Raw genomic sequence first — 22,048 nt, forward strand, 5'->3', positions numbered from 1 at the left:
GTCGGCTATAATATGTTATTTTCAAAAATAGCGCCCATTTTCCGTTTATCGCACAAAAGTACCGATACTTTTTGTATCTGCCCTGTGCATCGATGAATAGGAGCAAAAGTGGGTAGATCTAACAACGTAAAACAAAAGAAAAAAAGTGCAAAAATAAAAAAAGTTGTTCCACCGATAATATGTCCCACAAAAATTTCCGTTTTAATGTTTGCACCAGTCCAAAAAATGATCACCTTGACCTTATTATCATATATCGATAGATTGATATATCAATAAGTACACATCCCTAAACGGCACCACGAGAATTTAAGATGCAAAAAACTAAAACCAAAACAAAATCAAAACCAGAGCTACCAGCTCCAGCCGAACCGATGAACGTGGACAGTGATGCGGCTTCAGACGAAGAGGTCCAAGAGGAGGCAGATGCATCGGATGACGATGATGAAATGGACTTGGCCAACTTCAAAGCAAGCTCTTCCGCCACTGTTCAGAAAAAGAAACGCAAGAAGGGCATTATTTACATATCGAACATACCCAGACACATGAACGTGACGCGCCTGCGCGAGATCCTGGGGGAGTGCGGTAAGATCGGACGCGTCTATCTCCAGCCAGAGAAGCAGTCAAGTGAGTGAAAGCACGTTCCTTACAAGCCACAGATTACTTATTATCTTCTTTTCGACCATAGGTGACAGGGCCAAGAAGAACAAGCGAAAGCGGTACAACATTCACTTCACCGAGGGCTGGGTAGAGTTCGAGTCAAAGCGTGTAGCCAAGCAAATTGTACCTCTGCTGAACAACAAACAAATCTCGACGCGCAAGAGCTCCCAGTTCTACGATTCGTTGTGGAGCATGAAGTACTTGCCGCGTTTCAAGTGGGTCCATCTCACCGAACGCATGAACTATGAGCAGGCGGTACATAAGCAACGTCTGCAAACAGAGGTGTCACAGGCCCGCAAGGAGACGACGTTCTTCCAAAACAATCTCGACAAGAGCGAGTACCTTAAGAAGCAGGCCAAGAAGGCGAAAAAACTGGACCAAAACGCCAAGAATGGGGCTTAGTTTTAAAACGGAACTTCTTTTATGTAGAAATATACATAGTTTATGATTATCAATTACGTTTGCGCTTTCCATAAATGTACGGCACGACGTGACGTCGAAATTGAGTTGAAGCACTAACCATACAGTATATTGATGTGCCAGTTCATACACCAAACATGTCGGAAACGGACGTTCTGGATTAGATCCCAGGGTCTGGCGTTCGGCTACCGCCGCTTCATCATGAGACAGCCAGCCCTTCAACGCTTTGCATGTGTTAGAGTTTGTGTTTTAAGAGTTTGGTTTTATATTTTCTGTTGTGGTTCGTATCACAGTTGGACAGAATTTCATCAATCATTCACTTTCAAACACTCTTTGGCGCGCTCTCACATCCAGTCGATAGTATCGATGGCAGATGTCGATTTTATATGCAACGCAATAAAGATGAAAACTTACATTTAAGCAATTTTTAGTTGAGACCCTCAGTTTCTAGCTAGCTAGTAATATTAAACCGAATGTAAAAAACGAGGAATATGATTCATCTTGAATACAAGTAGTGAGGTCAAAATTGAACCGATGGTATATTTACGGCATATCGGTATATAATGGCATACTTTGTCAATTTCATCAATCTACTAAATTTCATTTTCAACGGTATATAGAAATCCAATAAAAGCAGGTGTTTAGAATAAGCCAGTCAAGTAGAAAATTGATTCATCAATCGTATAAAATTATGTGGGCATGCCTAAATGTTCTATATAGATGGTAATATTCCACGGAATATCATAGACAAGGAATATGTAAAATAGATCTGTAATTCGTCAGTATATATACGGTATATTTTTAAAATGAGACGGTATATTTTGGTATATTTCTGAGGGTCAGATCCGCACGTGGAAATTGAATTAATTCCAAAGAAAACAACGCAAATTCCAAAAACACCAGGACAAAACAGAATGGAGGTTGAAAACATTAACGTGGACGCCTTTGTGCCGGCCAAGAAGGCACAGAAGCGCGGTGCGGTCAACACCCAGGACACGGAGATGCAGGTGGACCAAGCCACAGGCATCGAGGGTCTTGTCGCTGGGTCGACCCAAGCATCGGCCCCACCCCGCGCGAAGCGGATCAAGAGCGAGCTGAGGAAGGTGTCGGTCCCACCGCACAGGTACTCCTCGCTCAAGGAGCACTGGATGAAGATCTTCACGCCCGTGGTGGAGCACATGAAGCTGCAGATACGCTTCAACATGAAGGCGCGCCAGGTGGAGCTGCGCGTCGGCCCGGAGACGCCGGATATAGCTAATCTGCAGAAGGGTGCCGATTTCGTGAAGGCCTTCCTCTGTGGCTTCGAGGTGGACGACGCCCTGGCCCTTCTGCGCCTGGAGGATCTCTTTGTCGAGACGTTCGAGATCAAGGACGTGAAGACGCTGCGCGGTGACCACCAGTCGCGTGCCATAGGCCGTCTGGCTGGCAAGGGTGGCCGCACAAAATTCACCATCGAGAACGTGACCAAGACCCGCATTGTGCTCGCCGACAGCAAGATTCACATCTTGGGCAGCTACCAGAACATCCAGCTGGCGCGACGTGCCATCTGCAACCTGATCCTTGGCTCGCCGCCCAGCAAGGTTTATGGCAATCTGCGCTCCGTGGCATCGCGCCTCTCAGAGCGCATGTAGGACAGTTGCCTCTCTGGCTGTGATTATGGATTAAGTGCGTCTAGGTTTTCGGTGTTTTTTTTTTCATCCGCAGGTGATCAAATGCTGCCCCATTGAAAGGAAAAACTTGCTCCTAACATTAGTAATAAATAAACATAACATGTATTTAAGCCTTTACAATGTACACACGACAATCACGACAAGGGGAGGATGCGCCTGACTGGAACTGGGAATGGAAATGGGCCCTTAGAGCTTGGTGAAGATCAGCAGCAGGAGCATAAAGAAGGTGATGGCCGCCAGGACCAGAATGATGCACATTTTACGATTCTTGCGCTGATACATCTCGGCCTTGTGCAGTTGTCGCAGACCCTCGGAGACCCGCGTCTGGGTCTGCTCCACATTGTAGTCGATGCGATCGAGCACGGTGCCCTGCTCCTGGACCATGTGGCCCAGGTCCTTGAAGATGTCACTGAGATCATTGATGGACTTGACAATTTTGGTGACCTCCTGCTCGCGATGCTCGGCTAGCTTGGAGTTCTCCTCTTCGAAGAGCAGCAGCTGCTGCTGAGTCATCCGATTTGCGGCCAGTGGCTTCTTGAAGTGATCGTCTATCTCCTGGTCGTCGTCCTCGAACAGATAGCCATTCCCATTGCCCTTGCCATTTACCGGCTGCAGGAAGTTGTCGAATGAGTCGACAAAGTTAATAACCTCGCCGCCAGTGTCGCCGCCTGGCAGCCCAATTCCCATCCCCATCCCGCCCAGCTCGACATTGGTAAATTTGTCGCCGTTGTCAAAGTACTTTTGGGAGCGCTCCTCGCGTGAGTTGAGCTGCACCAGGTAGGCATTTTGGCTGCTGCGGAACTTGAAGGTCAGCTCCTGGAGCTGGAGCAGGGCACAGTGCACGGCATTGGCGGTGAGGCGCTGCTCCGTTTTGGTGCCCATACCCAGGCTGGAGCGGACGCACTGTATGTGCCGGTGGGTGGATGTTATCAGCTTGCACACGATCTGGCTGAGTACCTCGATGTCGCATTCGTCGTCCCGCTGGTCATCGAAGGTCGGACGCAGCAGGTGGCGGGCATGCAGGGAGCCCAGTTCGTCCAGCTTTGGTTTGATTCTGTTTGAAATGGTAATGGGTAATGCTTCTGATTAGTCCAGGCCAAATGGCAGTTAGGGAAGTTTTCATCACCCACTTGGACATGGTGTACTGTGCCTCCTCGAACTTGTCCAGCCAGGCGGGAGGTGTTCCATAGTCGTCCTGCATCTCGAGGCCCTCCTCTGCCTCACGCACCGAATGCTTCAGCAGCCGCTCAGCATCGCTGCCCCGCTGAAAACGTTATTTTTCAAGGATTGAGCTGGATTGACGGCTTTCTTTGTTATTGATTTGGGGCTCCTTACTCGGTCATCGTAGTGATTTCGATTTTTTGAGGCATTGTTACGCATGATAACAAATACCTCCGTCAAATTTCGAGACGTCATGGTGTGTGGTGTGGGGTACGGCTTAGTAATAGTCTATAGATAGCATTCTAGTGTCCTGATAACGGCTGGAAGGACCGAAAATATGCTTGCAAATTAAAAATAAAAGTTTTTATAATTTCTGTAAATAGTGTGACCAAAAATGAAAGTGTATTGAATACCGAAGCAGAAAAGTACACAGCGTTTTCTTTACAGTGCTGTTAAATACCATTTCATTTGATAGCCACACAAACATATTCGATAACCAAATGTAACAATAGGACGGCATATCGATATGTTCGTTTCTTTCGTCGGTATACTTGCGGTATGTTTTGAAACGGACGTCGGTATATTTCTGAGGTCGGGCGGTATATGTTATCGATAAATCCACTGACCCCAACTATTAATTGATTAAACGCATTCAAAAACATTTATTTTTGTTGGTGCATTAAATAAACTTGGCTTGTTGTTTGTTGAAATAGAAGGCCCGTTTGAGCCACTAAAACGTTGGCGTGCCATACTAGCATAGTTTTAGCCTAGAAACCAAGAGACAAGTGCAAATTGGCGAAAGAAAAACTGCGATTCATTCTCGGGTCAAAATTTCTGACTGCAATTGCGTGCGTGTGTGTGTGTGTGAGTGTTGTCTGTGTGTGAGTGACGACATTGGCAGCGGCAGCGGCAGAGCCCGAGCCTCCTCTCCTCCCACGCCTCCCTCCTTGCATCGTACAAGGAAAAAAGGAAAATGTGCCATGTTGTTGTTGCTGCTGTGACTGCTGGTCTGAAGCCTGTGGGTATGGGTGTAGCCGAGGAAAGCTAGAGGACAACGTGAAGAAGAAGCAGCAACAGCAGCAGCAGAAGACCAAAACGAAAGAAAGATTTGAAAAATGTTTAACCGTCAGGGCAGTGGAACAGGCACCGGACAGGCACTGGGTACAGGCTTAGGCTCAGGCCCGGGACCATCCCAGAGTCACGGCTCGAGCGCTGGATCTGGTTCTGGTTCAGGCTCTGGTACCACAGCCGCCACCGCCCCCACTCCCTCACCCGATCTCTATCTTCGTCCATTACCCTATCTGGACGCCAAATGGCTGCGCGCCGATCTCATTTCGTCCCTGCGCAACGCCTCAGAGGGAGCAGTCCTGTGGAACCATTTGATCCAGGACTGCGAACTGGTCTCCTCGCCCTCGGCCCCCCTTGTGAATGCCCGCGGCCAGCTATCCTATCTGGGGGACGATGGCAAGCACTACTGCGGTGCTCAGCAGCTTAAGTGCTCCTGCTGCCAGCCAGAGTACTGCGGCCCCCTGTCTGCCTGCAACTGCGACAGCTGCCGGCCCCTGGACTCGGACACGGCCATCAAAAAGCTCACCTCGGCGGCCGCCCAGCAGGCAGCCGCACAAGGCAGCCAGGCCACCGATCTGATCCTCAGCAGCTGGCAGTGGAGCCAGCCACCCACCCTGACAGCCAAGCAGGACTGCCAGCGCACACTGATCGCAGAGCTGCAGGAACTAGCACTGCGGGCAGCCGGCAACTGCCTCTCCGCCCAGCACCTACGCCAGCAGCTCTTCATCTACGAGCGCTACTATGTGGCCCTGAAGCGCCATCGGCAGCAGCCCAGCACCTCCAGCGGCACAGCCGGCACCACCATCGCCACAACAACGACGGCAACCACCGTGCCAGGTACTACAGCTCCTGCTGTTGGCAGCCTAGAGGTACCAATGGTGGATCCAACCAGCCAGGACGTGGATCAGCCGGATCATGCCGCCCTGGGACTGGCACGCGTGGCCACGCGAGCTGCCCTCAATTTTAGTTTTGCCTTCCTGCGTCGCGCCTGGCGCTCGGGCGAGGATACGGAGATGTGCAGCGAATTGCTAAGCGAGGCCCTAGAGTCCCTGCAGGAGCTGCCCGAGGCGACGCTCTTCGAGTCGGCCGAAGTGTCGCCGCTCTGGATGGAGGTGATGGAGCGCTCCATCAAATTCCTGCGCCTGGTGGCCCTCGGGGATCCCATGGGGGGACGCTGCACGGCGCCGCTGAACGATCGGCATACGGCCCTCTGTCTGCTGTTGGAGCTGGGCGTCCAGAAGGGCACACTGGCCGCCACCCTTGAGTGTGTGGTGCTGCTGCTGGTTCTCTGGGAGAAGGATAAGGCAGGCAACGACAACCGCGACATGCCGAGGAAGACAGGAGCCCCGTTGTTGCGCATTCTGCAGCGCTACCAGAGGATTGGACACACCGCCAAGGCTGGCGGTCTGCCCAATGGCAGCGAGTCCTTGTCCCTGCCGGTGGTAAGCGCTACCGAGACCTTCCTGCGGTTCCTTATGCTGCCCAAGAGCAGTGCGGCGATTGTTGATCTGCGTCGTGCCGCCGTCGTCATCATTTCCCACTTGGATCGCCTTGTCCAGCCGCTAATGCCGCGATGTCTCGTCCGCGGACACTATCCCATCCACTCCAGCGCCAGCGCCAGTGCCAGCGCCAGCAGCAGCTGCAGCTCATCCTCGCCCCAACAGCGGGTCTATGCTCTGGGCTGGCCCAGCCTCTCCAAGGAGCAGCACGGATTCAATGCAGAGCCAGCTCTGAGCTGGAGCAGCGATCCCTCCTCGCTGCCGCTCCTGAACTGCAAGTTCCAGGTGCAGCAGATCGTCTGCAGCGAGAGCATAGTGCTCATCCTCAGCGAGGAGGGAAAGCTCTACAACTGGCGGATGTTCAAGCCGGAGACAGAGCCGCAGCTCCTGGAGGAGATTGCCCATGAGACGATTGTCAGCATTGCCTCGCACTGCGAGGGCCGCCACTTTATGGCCATTGACATCAATCGTAAGTCCAATTACATTTTTATTTCCATTTCTTTCTTCTTGACCCTCAATCTGTAACCGGACAGGCAATGCATACTCGTGGGGCAACGGCGAGGATCATCGCTTGGGACATGGCGACACCCATGCCCGGGCCGTGCCCACCAAGATCACCTTACTGGATCGATGCGTGAAGGCTGTCTTCTGCGGCTGCTCCTACAGTGCAGCCATTACCTGCAGCGGCAACCTTTACACCTGGGGCCGGGGCACCTATGCCCGCCTGGGGCACGGCAACTCGGACGACCAGCCCCTGCCCACCGTCGTGATGGCCCTCACCGAGCACGAAATCATCGACGTGGCCCTGGGCAGTGGCGATGCCCACTCTCTATGTCTCACCTCCGAGGGCCATGTCTATGCCTGGGGCGATGCCGACTACGGGAAGCTGGGCAATGGCAATCTCAACGGCTCCATGTCCCCTGTACTGGTGGAATCGCTGCCGAAAGTGCAGCGCGTCTTTGCCGGCTCCCAGTTCTCGATGGCCCTCACCACCGATGGGCAGCTCTATAGCTGGGGCAAGGCCAGCTGTCTGGGCCATCAACTGGTGGAGCGGAGTGCGCAGTGGTGCAGTGTACCCAGACTGATCAGCGGTTTGCAGGTGAGCAACTATACTCATTTCCCTTTGATCCTGTAACCCCCAATTCCCCACAATAGAGTTGCAAAATCTACATAGATCTCAAATTACGGTTTTTTTTTGTTTCGATTTTATCGAAAATCGATTGTTATTTTAGACAGATGCTATCGACTGCATTAATCATGCCAATGTCGATAGTATCGATAAAACACAATAGAGGTGCTCGGGCCTCTGCTTTAATTATTTAGAGAGGGTACTCTGAAAAGTGCATTTATTCCACTGATGATGATCCTTCCTGTATCTCTGTCCTGTCTCCCCCATTTCTAGCATAAACGAATCGTAGATGTGGCTGTGGGCGTGGCCCATTGTTTGGCCCTCTCCAGCTGTGGAGAGGTATTCGGCTGGGGACGCAACGACAGCCAGCAGATCTGTCCCTCCTCCGTTTCCAGTGAGCCCCTACTGCGCGTCCCCATACTGGTGGCTTTGCCCACTCTGCCGGCCAGCGGGGTGGCCTGCACCGCCTCTCAGAGCTTGATCTGGACACAAAGCTCCCGTCAGGGTGTACCGCTGCGCTGCCCCTTTGTGATTGATCCCGGTGAGCCAACATTCCGGCTGCTCGACCAGCTCTTGAGCATGTGCAGCAGCCAGGACAACCGGCAGACGCCCAACCAAGAGTCGGAATGCATAGCCGTGGCATGCCTCAATCTCGTGCGGCTGCAGCTGCTCGCGCTGATCATTAATGGCGTGGAGCCACGGCAGGTGGGCTTGGCCAGTGGCGGCCGGCTGCTGGGCAGCCTCAAGAGCCGCATCTTGAGCCTGGCGGGTGGCAGTCAAGTGCTACGCACCATCCAAGTGGCTGCCCAACAGGCCCTACAGGTGAGTAATCCCCCTTGACTGAATCGCACTGAATCCGTAATCCGTAATAATCCGTACTGTGTACGTTTTGTAGGACGGCTGGAGTGTCCTACTGCCAACGGCAGCGGAGCGGGCCCAGACTTTGACCTCGCTGCTGCCCTCGGAGCCGGGACAGGCCTCCTCTTCGGGCCACCGTTTCATGACAGATCTGCTGGTTAGCTCCCTGATGGCCGAGGGCGGTCTGGAGTCGGCCCTGCAGCATGCCATACGTCTGGAGAGCAGCTCTTGTGCGGCTGAATGTGTGGACGGGGTCAATCTGCCGCTAATGCAGCTGATCACCCGACTTCTGGGCAACAATGCGGCCCTCACCCAGACGCGTTTCACGCCCACCTTGGGCAAGCAGCAGCAGCATCTGCTGCATCAGCAGCAGCAGCAGGAGAAGGAGGAGGATCAGGAGCATCGGCATCATAGCCAGGAGCCCAGCACAAGTCCCAGTCTGAGTCTGTTGCATCGCTTTCAGCGCCTGCTGCTGGCCCATATCCATCAGGCCGATGCCGAGGAGGATACCACGGGCGCTGAAGCGCTGCTTGACCAGTATCTGCACACTCTGATCCCCGCCTGCGTGGCCACGCTGCAACAAGCGCACGAGCTGGCGCTGCAGTGCCGCGACCCAGGCGATCATCTGCCCTCGAGCAGCCAACAGGCGCGCCACTTGACGCGCATTCTCCAGGCCGACATCTCGGACGCCCTGCTGCACGAGCTGCTGGTGGGTCTGGTGCTGCTCAAGCGGGACCGGCCCCAGTGTCTGAGCAGCCTGCGCTGGTCGCGGCTCTTCCTGCCCCTGCTGCGCATCCTGGACAGACTGAATCGAGCCCTCGGCGAGGGAGAGTTGCGCGATGGCGACGACATGGGCTGGCCCGGCATCATCTGCCGTGGTGGACCCAAAGGTGGACCACCGCCCGCCGATCCGGAGACGCACTATGTGCGACGGGCCGATATGGAGAATCAACTGCTCGATGGGAGTCGCTGCATCATCCTAGCGGGCTATGTCTGTGATCTGAGCAGCTACAAGTGAGTATTCCCCTTGCGCTGCCTTTGAGAGGGTCAGATTCCTTCAAGTTCCGCTTTGTATGGCAGCTGCGAGTCGGAGACGCTGAAAGGCCTTTTGGATGCGGGTCTGGGCAAAGATCTCACGGCAGAGATGAGCAGCCAGCAGGCGCATAGGAGTGCCATGGAGCACATACTGCAGCACCACAAGCTGGGCAAATACATGGCCCAGGCCACCACCGAAGAAAAGGTAAGAGACATTGCAGCATCCACCGTCCAGCGATCAGCAAATGTAGCTCTCTCTCTCCCGTCCCTTTTTAGGCCGCATTGCCCAGTCCCACACGACTCACGCACTTCAGTTCGGAGTGCACGCTAGCCCAATTGCTGGGGATTGTGGCCAATCTGATGTGCAGCGGTCCCATGCTGCAGCCGGCGGAACTGCAGTGCCGGCAGCTGGACAAGAGCACCCTCCTCAGTGGTGGGCTGCAGCTCTTCCAACCCAGCAATCCCTTTGACGAGGAAAAAGGCGAGGCGCGCAGCAGTCTGCCCAATAGTTGCCACAGCACCGCTGGCAATACGCCCACAGAGCAGCCACCGGCGGCCCTGCAGCCGTTGCCCCTCCAGCCGCTGACTCTCCAGCCGTTGCAACCAGCCAGATCGAAGCTCCAGCAGCGGGCCGATAGCTTCATCAGTGGACTGGCCGAGGCACGGCTAAGCGAGCCACCGGTGGCCGCCTGGCTAGCGCTCACCGAGCGCTACTGCAAGGCCCACAATCTGATGTGGCACCAGGAGTTTGCCACCGAGCATCCCGTCCAGGAGCTGGAGCGTCTGCTGAGCGCCGTTCTCATCCGGCATCAGTATCTGGGGGGACTGGTGGTGATTGCGCTCGAGGATTGCGCATCAGCCCCGGATGGCGGGGAGGCGTCGCGGGAGATGGCACCACCCAAGCAGCTGGGGGAGATCATCCAGCTGGTGCATCAGGCCAAGTGGTCGGTGGTGCGGACGCGGCAGCAGCAGAACCGCAGCTACAAGGAGGTGTGTGCCCCCATCCTGGAGCGTCTGCGGTTTCTCCTGTACGAAGTGCGGCCGGCCATCAGTCCGCAGCAGAGGGGACTGCGCCGACTGCAGATTCTCCAAAGGCTGCCGCGATTCCGTTTGCTGGTGCGACGCCTGCTGCAGGAGCTGCGCTCGTCCCGAAAGCCGGCCAAGCCGGAGGATTTGTTGAATGCCACCATCCAGCAGCAGCAGGAAAAGAAGCCGCCACCGCCGCCGCCAAAGCAGGAGGAGGATGAGGAGGAGGAGAGCGAGAGCTTGCTGCGACGCCTCAACGAGCGGAAGATCCATGGCGAGGGCGAGCTGGACGGCGTGCTGATGCAGGACATTGTGGACTTTGCCCTCCAGGACAGCTGCGACGTGGAGACGGCCCGCCGGGCCATGTACTGCCAGATGCAGCGCTTCCAGCTGCGTCTCGCTGGCCTCCAGCTGGTCCAGCAGCTGCTCGAGCTGCACGGCCTCCTGGATGCGGCCCAATACAGTCTCCTGAATGGGTTCCTCGGCCTCCACCTGAAGCCGTCCTCATCTGCAGGATCATCGGCATCGGGCAGCTCCCTGCATGTCTTGGGGCAGCTGAATATGGTCAGTGCCTATCAGAAGGCCAGACTGCTGCTCTCGCAGGCCCGCGTCCTCGACTGGGCCGTGCGTGAACTGCGGCGTCTGGTCAACCAGGAGCAGCAGGGCTCCGCCCGCGGCAAGGACAGCTCCAACCTGAGTACCTATGTGCTGCTCAAGCGCCTGCCGCGTGCCCGTTTCCTGCTGAGCGTCTTCGGTCTGCTGGCCAAAGAGCTGGGCCCCAACGAGCTGGGCCTGCTCATCAACTCTGGCCTCCTGGGCACTGTGCTCGGTCTGCTGGCGCAGACGGGCGGCGAGGGCATAGCCGGGGGACAGCCCAACACCGAGCTGAGCGTCCTCTACGAGGACAGTGTGATGAAGCAAAAGTCGAGCAAGGCGCAGCTGAGTGGCCCCGATCTGGCCAAGCTGATGAAGATTGGCACACGGATTGTCCGCGGCTCGGACTGGAAGTGGGGCGACCAGGATGGCAATCCGCCAGGCGAGGGTCGCATCATCAGCGAAGTGGGAGAGGACGGGTAAGCGGCGGCCACAGGCAGCATTCATTTCATATATCATTTCCGTTCCTCGCCTTTAGATGGGTGCGCGTCGAATGGTACACGGGTGCCACCAACTCCTATCGCATGGGCAAGGAGGGGCAATACGATCTGCAGCTGGCCGACAGCGCCCTGAACGTGGCCTCACCCACAGAGCCAGAGCGCGAGGAGCTGGCCGGCACAGAGGCCTCGCCCAGCAGCGAATCCCATCCATCGAAACTGTTGCGGCACTGTGCGGCCAAGCTGCTGCAGATACTAGCCGTCGGGAGCGGCCTGCATGGCGCCCACTTGGACAGGCATGCGCTGCGGGGCGTCACATGCATGTTCCGGGCGATAATCGATCCGAAGCCAGCCATGGAGAACGTGGCCAGCTCTCTGGGCTGGCTCAATCTGGGATTTATACGAGCCATAGCGGGTGAGTGCTTCCCCAGCGAGTCCTGCCAGGGATCTAGCAGCCAGAGATCATTTCTCACCCCTCTTTTCGCTTTGTCCAGGTGACTGCCCGCGTCTCTGTCTGGAGCTGAGCACACCCGGTTGGCTGGCGCACTATCTGGAGCTCTTGGAGCAGCCGGCGGGCAGCGAAGCGGGCGTCTACAGGCAGCTCCACTGCCTGCGATTGCTGCAGTGCATTCTGGCTCAGTGGACAACGGAGGAGGAGCCGCGCATGGGCAGTCTAGTGCGCCAGCTGTTTGCCACTCTCGGCAGGATTGCCCTGCACTGTCCCGGGGATGTCACGCTCCAGCCGACGGCCGAGGGCAAGGCCCGCGTCCTGCTAACCGCCTCCCACTCGGGCAGTGTGGCCGAGGAGCTTGTCTCGCTGCTGCGTCGCCTGCACACGCTGCCCCACTGGAATGCGGTGATCAATTCGTTTCTGGCCCAGAAACTGTGCGTGGCCGCCGAGCTGCTGGGCGAACAGCAATCCTCCAGTCCCCTGGACAGCGAACAGATCTTCGTCCTCGGCGTGCTCAGTGCCATGGGCGGCTGCGATCTGCGTCCCCGCGTGGGACTGCACTGCTTCAACGAGGGCAGCCACATGATCATTGCCAGTTTCACGCATAAAGGGAGATGCCTGCTGGCAGCCTCCTCGCAGGGAGTCTCCCAGGGAGGATCTGCCACTGCCACTGCCACAGCCACAGCCACAGCGGGATTCGTGAAGGTGCCGCTGCTCTCTGTGATGCCACATCTGGACCACAGTGTGTTCAGTCTTAGCCGCCTGCCCATGAACGAGATGCTGCTGAATGCCTGGACTGTGCTCCTCTACGGCCCTGCGACGGAGGCGCGCGAGTATCCCCCCTCATCCAATGCCTCGGCGGAGGGACGCCTGGATTTGGGCCATCTGAGGGCACAGCAGCTGCATCTGGCCGTGCTGCACACGAATAGCGTTCTGTATCGCCACCAGGCGGCTCTGCGGCGTATCCTCAAGCAGCGGGCACCGGGCATCTACGCGGATGATGTGGATACCGACACAGACGTAGACCGAGACCGCGACAGAGAGAGGGAGAGGGAGGCAGAAGAAGGCAACGAACGGGAGCAGCAGGATCATACCGAACCGGAGGAGCAGTCAGAGCAGGAGCAGGAGCAACAACAGCAGCAACAGTCAGCAGCAGAGACAGGCAGTGGGAGAGGCTGCCAGGAGGCGCAGCTTTTGATCCAATGCATCCTTCTAAGAGCCACCCAGGCCTCGCCCGTGAGGGCCTGCTACACCTACACGGATCTCTCGACGGCCGCCCTCAATTGTGTCCAGTCCCTGGCCAGTCAGGCGCATCTCGAGCTCAGCGAAAGCGAGGCCGAGGGCTCTGTACCCTCGCCGGCCATGGCCACACCGCCACAGCCCACAATGGTGCACGGAGTGCCGGTCTACAACGTGTTCAAGACAGCCACAGCCACAGCAACGACAACAAAAGAGGTAGCCACCAAATGGCCCTCCCAAGTGGCGGCCACCGATGCGGAGCTAATCAACCAAATCATGGACATGGGCTTCCCCAAGCGAACGGTAGAGCTGGCCCTCAAGCAGCTGTCGCTGCAGGCAGAGATTATGCCCACGCCCGAGCAGATTGTCCAGTGGATACTCGAGCATCCGGATGTGTGTGCCAATACCATCGAGGAAGATCCCCTGCCCCAGGGCAGTAGCACCCACGATCCCGAAGCAGACTCGGACAATGAGTCGCCCAGCAGTCTGTCCAGCAGCTCCTCCGCCAACACCTCGGCCTCCTCCGACACCGTTGAGGGCCAGCCAGGAGCAGCAGCAGGGACAGGGGCAAGAGCCAGTGGCGCCGCTGCATCCGCCGTCGTCGCCGTCGCATCGCCGCCGCCCGTGAGGTTCGAGGCACGCAAGGACTTCCAGACGGCCGATCATTATGCGCTATATGTGCGCGGCCTGGTGCGTCCGGGGATGACGGTGCGCTGCTGCCGGGACTTTGAGGAGATCAAACAGGGCGACATGGGCACCGTGCTGATCGTGGACACCGAGGGTCTGCACGACCTCAACGTACAGGTGGACTGGCGCAATCACGGCAGCACCTATTGGGTCTGCTTTGTTCACATCGAGCTGGTGGAGCCGCCCCTTGGCTCTGGGCCTCGCGACCCGATGTCCGCCCACCTCCTGCAGCCGCGTCCGCCGCCCATTGTGGTCGGTGCCCGGGTCCGACCACGCTGCTCCGCCCGCTATGGGGTCTTCAACCAGATGCGGCTGGGCCGCACACAGCGTACAGCCGGCGTGGTCACAGCGGTGCGTGGCAAGCAGCTGACAGTGGACTTTCCCGACCAGCCCGGCTGGCAGGGGCACATCAATGACGTGGAAATGGTGGCCCTGCCCCCAACACCAGCCCCAATTGCCGCCGATCTGCAGAGCCAGCCGGCGCCCAGCGATCTCATCGAGGACTGGTCCCGCTGCATTCGCTCGCTGACGGTCAGCTCCAACGAGGCGGCGGCCAAGCATCTGCTGGATGGGATCGGCCAGACGTGGCAGAGCTGCTCGAGTGGGCCGTGTCGGCATTGGATACGCCTGGAGCTGCACGATCGGATTTTGGTGCACAGTCTGGCACTGAAGGTGAGCCCCGAGGACCACTCGCACATGCCCTCGCTGCTGGAGATCCGTGTGGGTGAGTGCATCGACAGCCTGAAGGAGTTCACGTGGATACCAGTGCCGGCGGGGGCCAGTCGGGTGCTGCTCATGCAGCAGGTGCCCACGTACTATCCCTGGATCGAGATTGTGGTGAAGCAGTGCCAGAACAACGGCATCCAGTGCAAGGTCCATGGCCTGCAGTTCGTGGGACGACGCCAGAAGCCAGACCTGCAGCACATCCTGGCCAATGCGCAGTTCCTGGCGTGCGAATACAATGGAATGGGGATGGCAGGAGGCAGTGTATCCCTTCACGGAGACCACGGGATGGCGGGTGCTCTAGACCAGGATCTGCCCTGCACTGTGATGGTGTGGGGTCTCAACGACAAGGAACAGCTGGGCGGACTCAAGGGCTCCAAGGTGAAGGTGCCCACATTCTCGCAGACCATCAGTCGCCTGCGTCCCATCCACATAGCCGGCGGCTCCAAGAGCCTCTTCATCGTGGGACAGAACGGAAAGGTCTACGCCTGCGGCGAGGGCACCAACGGACGCCTGGGACTCGGTGTGACCCACAATGTGCCGCTGCCGCACCAGCTGCCGGTGCTCCATCAGTATGTCGTCAAGAAGGTGGCCGTCCACTCGGGCGGCAAGCATGCCCTCGCCTTGACGCTGGACGGCAAGGTGTTCTCGTGGGGCGAGGGCGAGGACGGGAAGCTGGGCCATGGCAACAGGACCACGCTGGACAAGCCCCGGCTGGTGGAGACGCTGCGCTCAAAGAAGATCCGCGATGTGGCCTGCGGCTCATCCCATTCGGCGGCCATCTCCAGCCAGGGAGAGCTCTACACGTGGGGCCTGGGCGAGTACGGACGCCTGGGACATGGCGACAATTCCACACAGCTTAAGCCCAAGCTGGTAGCCGCTTTGGCCGGACGACGAGTCATTCAGGTGGCCTGCGGCAGCCGGGATGCCCAGACCCTGGCCCTCACCGAGGACGGGGCCGTCTTCTCCTGGGGCGATGGCGATTTTGGCAAGCTGGGACGCGGCGGCAGCGAGGGATCGGACACACCGCACGAGATCGAACGACTCTCTGGCATCGGTGTCATTCAGATCGAGTGCGGAGCGCAATTCTCGTTGGCTTTGACCCGCGCCGGGGAGGTCTGGACCTGGGGCAAGGGCGACTACTATCGCCTGGGCCATGGCGGGGATCAGCATGTGAGGAAGCCCCAGCCCATTGCCGGCTTGCGCGGACGACGTGTCATCCATGTGGCCGTCGGGGCCCTGCATTGCCTGGCCGTAACGGATGCCGGGCAGGTGTACGCCTGGGGGGACAACGATCATGGCCAGCAGGGCAGCGGCAATACGTTCGTCAACAAGAAGCCCGCTCTGGTGATTGGCCTGGATGCGGTCTTCGTGAATCGCGTGGCCTGCGGCAGCTCCCATTCGATTGCCTGGGGCCTGCCCAATGCCACCCTCGAGGAGGAGAAGCGCGGCCCCGTGCCGTTCGGCAGCCCTCGCGACCCGCTCGGAGGCAGCAGCCTGGGGATCTACGAGGCGGAGGCCGCCGCCGCTGCCGGCGCCCTTAAGCAGGACTCGAAGCCGCCCACCTTGACCAGCCTGAGCGAGAGCCTGGCCCTGGAGACGCCAGCCGCTAGACAGGCGGCCCTCGGTCACGTTTTGCGCGCCATGAGCATCCTGCAGGCGAGGCAGCTCATTGTGGCGGCCCTAACCAGCCACAGCAAGGTGAACTACAAAGAGCGCGGAGCGGCAGCGGGGCCCGGAGCAGGAGCTGGAGCGGGAGCGGGAGCAGCAGGAGCAGCGGGAGAGGAGGATCAGCTGATGGGTGCCGGTGCCATGGGAGTGGTTCCATTTCCGCCCGCCGAACCGATAGCCCAGGGCGGAGGCGAGGCCCCCGCAGATGCCACCGACGCCGCCCTACAGATGGAGCACAGTCCCGATGCCCAAATAGAAGCCATCGCAGTGGCAGCAGGAGGAGCAGGAGCAGGGGCAGGATCTACCCTTCCGCCACTCACCGCCGGACCGTTGAGCGCCTTCCAGAGCCTCACCGGATCCCTGTCGATGTCTGGGTCCCTCTCGAGCAGCGCCCTGCCGCCGCAGCACAAGCACTCGAGGATGTCGGCCAGTGCCATGTCCGTGATGGCCGCCACCATGACCCAGCAGGAGGAGATGCTGGCCCAAATCAGCCACACCCATGGCCTCGACGACTTTGGCGGCCTGCTAGGCGAACCGGAGGCCAAGAGCCTGGTGGAGCTGCTCAAGCTGGCCGTGTGCGGCCGCTGCGGACCCCCGAGCACTGCCCAGACGATAGCGGAGACCCTCATCTCGCTGGGATCGGGCAATGCGGCGATTAGCTCGATGCTGCTGGAGACATGCATCACGGAGCTGGAGGATCTGTGCACGTCGCGCCACTGCCTCGGCAAGGTGCCCAAGCCGGTGATGCAGGAGAGCAGCCATCCGTATGTGGACAATGTGAATGTGACGGGGGCCGTCCGCATACCCGGGGCGGAGATGCTGCGCATCGAATTCGACAGCCAGTGCAGCACGGAGAAGCGCAACGATCCGCTGGTGATCACCGATGCAGCCGGCCGAGTCCTGGCCATGCGTTCGGGCCGAGAGTTCGCCCACTGGGCCCCCGAAATACGAGTGCCCGGCGACGAGCTTCGCTGGAAATTCACCTCGGACAGCTCCGTGAACGGCTGGGGCTGGCGGTTCTGGGTGCACGCCATTATGCCCGCGGCGACGCTCGGGGAGAGCGGCTCCGATCGTGCTGTCCTGTCGCAGCCATCGATGGCGTTGGTTATGGCACTGCTGGACTCCCGCCTGGCACCCAGCCAGCAGGGGGTGCTCATCCGCCTGGCCTCGGCGCTGGCCGCCTGCTCGCAGCTGGGCGCCCTGACCACCGCCCAGAGGATCTGGTCGCTGAAGAAACTGCACGCAGTGCTGCTGCTCGACCAGGCGCCCAAGCCGCAGGATCCCACGCTGGCGGGCATACTGCAGCCGCTCATCCCCGAGCTGTTGCGGCAGTACGAGTACGAGGAGCCGCAGGTCCGCGGCGGCATCCATCTGATGCATTCGGATTACTTCAAGACCCTGGCGGCCCTCGCCTGCGACATGCAGCTGGATGCCTCACTGCCGGCTCCTGTAACGACAACGACTACGACAACGACAGCGGTATCGACATCAGCAATCACTGGAGCGGCTGCCAATGCAGGAGGAGCCTCATCTACATCCACATCTGCAGGCGCTGGCGCTGGCGCAGGCGGAGGCGGAGCCTCCTCGAGCAGCAGCTCCGTCTCCACGGGGGATGGACACAAGTGGGCCTGGTTTAAGCGCTACTGCATTGCTGTCCGTGTGGCCCAGTCGCTGATACGCCGCACAGAGCTGCCGCGTCCCTTCTGCCTGGAGGTGCGCAAGAAGTTTGCCGAGATGCTGCCCAATCCGAATGCCAGCCAGAACAACAGCCAGTCGCAGGCTCTCTCACACTCCCCGTTGGGCTCCATGCTCAACTCGACCACGTCGCTCTCCTCGAGCACGGCCAGCAATGTGACACCGCCGCCGCCGCCCCTTCTGGCAGAGCACCAGGAGCTGGCTGGCTGGCACCACTGCCTGCCTTCCCAGCATCAGCAACAGCACCACTCGGAGGCCTCCTCGCTTGTGCTGCTGCACGAGGATCACACGCTGTTCCAGGCCCCCCACGATGCCCAGCTGCTGCAGTGGCTCAATAGGCGGCCCGACGACTGGGCCCTCAGCTGGGGCGGTGCCAGCACCATCTACGGATGGGGCCACAACCATCGCGGGCAGCTCGGGGGCCTGGAGGGGAGCCGCATCAAGACACCGACCCCCTGCGAGGCGCTCAGCCTGCTCCGGCCCGTGCAGCTGGCCGGCGGAGAGCAGTCCCTGTTCGCCGTCACCCCGGACGGGAAGCTCTTCGCCACCGGCTACGGCTCCGGGGGAAGGCTGGGCGTGGGCGGTGCCGACAGCTGGGCCATCCCCACGCTGCTGGGCTCCCTGCAGCATGTGTTCGTCAAGAAGGTTGCCGTCAACTCTGGAGGCAAGCACTGCCTGGCCCTCACCACCGAGGGCGAGGTGTACGCCTGGGGCGAAGGCGAGGACGGGAAGCTCGGGCACGGCAATCGGATGAGCTACGACCGGCCGAAGCTTGTGGAGCACTTGAACGGCATGAATGTGGCGGACATTGCCTGCGGCAGCGCCCATTCAGCGGCCATCACCGCCAGTGGACACGTCCTGACGTGGGGCAAGGGCCGGTACGGACGCCTCGGACACGGCGACTCCGAGGATCAGCTGAGGCCGCAGCTGGTGGAAGCGCTGCTCGGCTATCGGGCCATTGACATTGCCTGTGGATCGGGGGACGCCCAGACGCTGTGCATCACCGACGACGACAACGTGTGGAGCTGGGGCGACGGCGACTACGGGAAGCTGGGACGCGGCGGCAGCGATGGCTGCAAGCTGCCCTACAAGATCGAAAGCCTGGCCGGCCTGGGCGTCATCAAGGTGGAGTGCGGATCCCAGTTCTCGGTGGCCCTCACCAAATCGGGAGCCGTCTACACGTGGGGCAAGGGCGACTTCCATCGGCTGGGCCATGGCTCCGTGGACCATGTGCGGCGCCCCAAGAAGGTGGCCGCCCTACAGGGTAAGAAGATCATCTCGATAGCCACCGGTTCGCTGCACTGTGTCGCCTGCAGCGATTCGGGCGAGGTCTACACCTGGGGCGACAACGACGAGGGACAGCTGGGCGATGGCACTGTCACCGCCATCCAGCGACCGCGTCTGGTGGCCGCCCTCCAGGGCAAGCACATTGTGAAGGTTACCTGCGGATCGGCCCACACTCTGGCCCTGTCCACGTCCCAGCTGAGCGAGCGGCTGCGTCCGCTGCCCAATCCCCCGCTGGAATACGATCTGGTGCGCGATCTGGCCCCCGAGGCACTCCACGCCCGCCTCATTCTGCTGCACCACTTCTCGGAGCTGCTGTGCCCCTGCCTGGCCATGCTGCCCATTGCCGGCGATCTCAGCCTGGGAGCCCTCAAGGACGTGCTTGTGTACAACATCAAGGAGGCGGCCTTCCGAAAGGTCATCCAAACGACGATGGTGCGGGACAAACAGCACGGCCCCGTCATCGAGCTGAACCGCATTCAGGTGAAGCGATCGCGCAGCCGCTGCAACGGCCTCGCCGGCGTCGACGGCATGAAGAGCGTCTTCGGGCAGATGGTCCAGAAGTTGCCGCTGCTCACCCAGGAGGCGCTCGCCCTGCCCCATCGCGTGTGGAAGGTCAAGTTTGTGGGCGAGAGCGTCGACGACTGTGGCGGTGGATACAGCGAATCCATCGCGGAAATGTGCGACGAGCTGCAGAACGGCAGCGTACCGCTCCTGATCAACACTCCCAATGGCAGGGGCGAGGCGGGGGCCAATCGGGACTGTTTTCTCCTGGATCCCACTCTCGGCTCTGTGCTGCAGATGAACATGTTCCGCTTCCTGGGCGTCCTCATGGGCATTGCCGTGCGCACGGGTTCCCCGCTGAGCATCAAGTGAGTACAAGCCACATTCCATTGGTCAATGCAAAATGCCAATCCTTATCCTTATCCCATTCTAGTCTGGCGGAACCCGTTTGGCGACAGCTAACGGGCGAGGTGCTGCGTCCCCCGGACCTTACCGAGGTGGACCGTGACTATGTGGCCGGTCTGCTGTGCATCCGGAACATGGACGATGATGCCAAGCTGTTCAACACCTTGGAGCTGCCCTTCTCCACATCGTCGGCCCGGGGCCATGAGGTGCCGCTCTCCACCAGATACACGCACATCTCGCCACGGAATCGGGCAGAGTATGTCCGACTGGCGCTCAGCTTTCGACTGCACGAGTTCGATGAGCAGGTCAAGGCGGTGCGGGATGGCATGTCCAAGGTGATACCAGTGCCCTTGCTGTCGCTCTTCTCCGCCGCCGAGCTTCAGGCCATGGTCTGCGGCTCACCGGACATACCGCTCGGTCTGCTCAAGTCGGTGGCCACCTACAAGGGCTTTGATCCCGGCTCTGCATTGGTCTCCTGGTTCTGGGAGGTCATGGAAGAGTTTACCAATCAGGTGCGTCTGAAATGGTTGCCCTTTTGGTTGGCTTGGGTTTCAATCTTTCAATATGTTCAATATATATTTTCAGGAACGCTCGCTGTTCCTGCGCTTTGTGTGGGGACGGACGCGACTGCCACGCACCATAGCCGATTTCCGCGGCCGGGACTTTGTGCTGCAAGTGCTCGAAAAGAATCCGCCCGATCATTTCCTGCCCGAGAGCTATACCTGCTTCTTTTTGCTGAAGATGCCGCGCTACTCCTGCAAGGTATTTTCATCTACGACTCCGTGGTGGAAAGTGTTATTTAATCCATGCCTATCCTATCCCATCCTATCGCTAGGCCGTGCTACTGGAGAAGCTCAAGTATGCCATACACTTTTGCAAGAGCATCGACACGGACGAGTATGCGCGCGTGGCCATGGGCGAACCCACCGAGGCGACTGGCAGCGAGGATAACAGCGACCTGGAGTCGGTTGCCAGCCACGATGGCTAATGGACACGTCACACTAGCCACAACAGAGAATCGAAACTCACAGAGCAGTAGACCTTAGGTCCATTCCGTAGATGGATCCACTCCAATCCACTCCCACTCATTCCTTGAATATTAGGACGCAGATCTAAAAAAAACCACACACGAAGCCTTCAAAAGATACACACATACACAACGCATAACACATACACATAAATACACATATAGTATACATATAATATATATATATATATTTTAAATTAGCACATGCCACAGAGCAGGGCAGCGATAGACAGCGATGAAAGTGAAAGAGAACGATAGATATGATGACGGAGACAGAGACAGAAAAGTGAAAAAAAGAAAAGTTGAAAGAAGTTGAGAGAAGGTTCGATCGAGCGTTAATGAAACCAAAAAGCTAAGCGTTAAAGTTATTTCCATAATATAATATATATTACATATACACCCCCTAAACATTATAAATCTAAATATAAATGTTAGTTGAAGCCGCCCCGTCCCCACCATCTCATAATTATACCTACACCTGCACCTGGCTTTATCGTTAGACCACCACCCTACCCCCTCCCGCCCACCATTCCATCCAGATCCGAATAAAGCAGTTGATGGACTACAATGGACACTGCGCACCCGTACAAGCCATTGCTAATGATCCAATTAAAGGTTACAAGAGGTGTTTGAAAGCGACGTAAACGAAAACTCTATTTAAAAAGTAAAAAATAAACTAAAAGCTAACTAAATACAAAAAAATATGAACATTTTCTCTATTCATTAATGCCAGTGTAAATGTCTATAA

At 58.3% G+C, this 22,048-nt stretch overlaps 4 protein-coding genes across 4 annotated transcripts; 3 read left to right on the plus strand and 1 right to left on the minus strand.

The window, feature by feature from the left end:
* Positions 1-48: 48 nt before the first annotated feature.
* LOC4815815 (pre-rRNA-processing protein esf2-like) lies at positions 49-1,115 on the plus strand. Its single transcript, XM_033383783.1, has 2 exons — positions 49-624; positions 686-1,115. The coding sequence occupies exons 1-2, from the start codon at positions 312-314 to the stop codon at positions 1,057-1,059; spliced, it is 687 nt and encodes a 228-aa protein (XP_033239674.1). The 5' UTR covers positions 49-311; the 3' UTR covers positions 1,060-1,115.
* A 777-nt stretch (positions 1,116-1,892) lies between these two features.
* l(1)G0004 (lethal (1) G0004) lies at positions 1,893-2,852 on the plus strand. The gene has a single exon (XM_001355592.4). The coding sequence runs from the start codon at positions 1,992-1,994 to the stop codon at positions 2,706-2,708; it is 717 nt and encodes a 238-aa protein (XP_001355628.2). The 5' UTR covers positions 1,893-1,991; the 3' UTR covers positions 2,709-2,852.
* Syx16 (syntaxin 16) lies at positions 2,822-4,333 on the minus strand. The gene is made up of 3 exons (XM_001355591.4): positions 4,083-4,333; positions 3,878-4,011; positions 2,822-3,801 (listed from the first exon to the last, which is right to left on the minus strand). The coding sequence occupies exons 1-3, from the start codon at positions 4,161-4,163 to the stop codon at positions 2,934-2,936; spliced, it is 1,083 nt and encodes a 360-aa protein (XP_001355627.1). The 5' UTR covers positions 4,164-4,333; the 3' UTR covers positions 2,822-2,933.
* A 158-nt stretch (positions 4,334-4,491) lies between these two features.
* On the plus strand, positions 4,492-22,008 carry HERC2 (E3 ubiquitin-protein ligase HERC2). The gene is made up of 11 exons (XM_001355590.4): positions 4,492-6,944; positions 7,009-7,574; positions 7,878-8,426; positions 8,500-9,476; positions 9,543-9,702; positions 9,774-11,596; positions 11,656-12,029; positions 12,109-20,236; positions 20,302-20,785; positions 20,859-21,035; positions 21,109-22,008. The coding sequence occupies exons 1-11, from the start codon at positions 5,024-5,026 to the stop codon at positions 21,259-21,261; spliced, it is 15,312 nt and encodes a 5,103-aa protein (XP_001355626.4). The 5' UTR covers positions 4,492-5,023; the 3' UTR covers positions 21,262-22,008.
* The last annotated feature ends 40 nt before the right edge of the window (positions 22,009-22,048 follow it).

Source organism: Drosophila pseudoobscura, chromosome X (genome assembly GCF_009870125.1).
Source record: "Drosophila pseudoobscura strain MV-25-SWS-2005 chromosome X, UCI_Dpse_MV25, whole genome shotgun sequence".
NCBI classification, from domain to species: Eukaryota; Metazoa; Arthropoda; class Insecta; order Diptera; family Drosophilidae; genus Drosophila; species Drosophila pseudoobscura.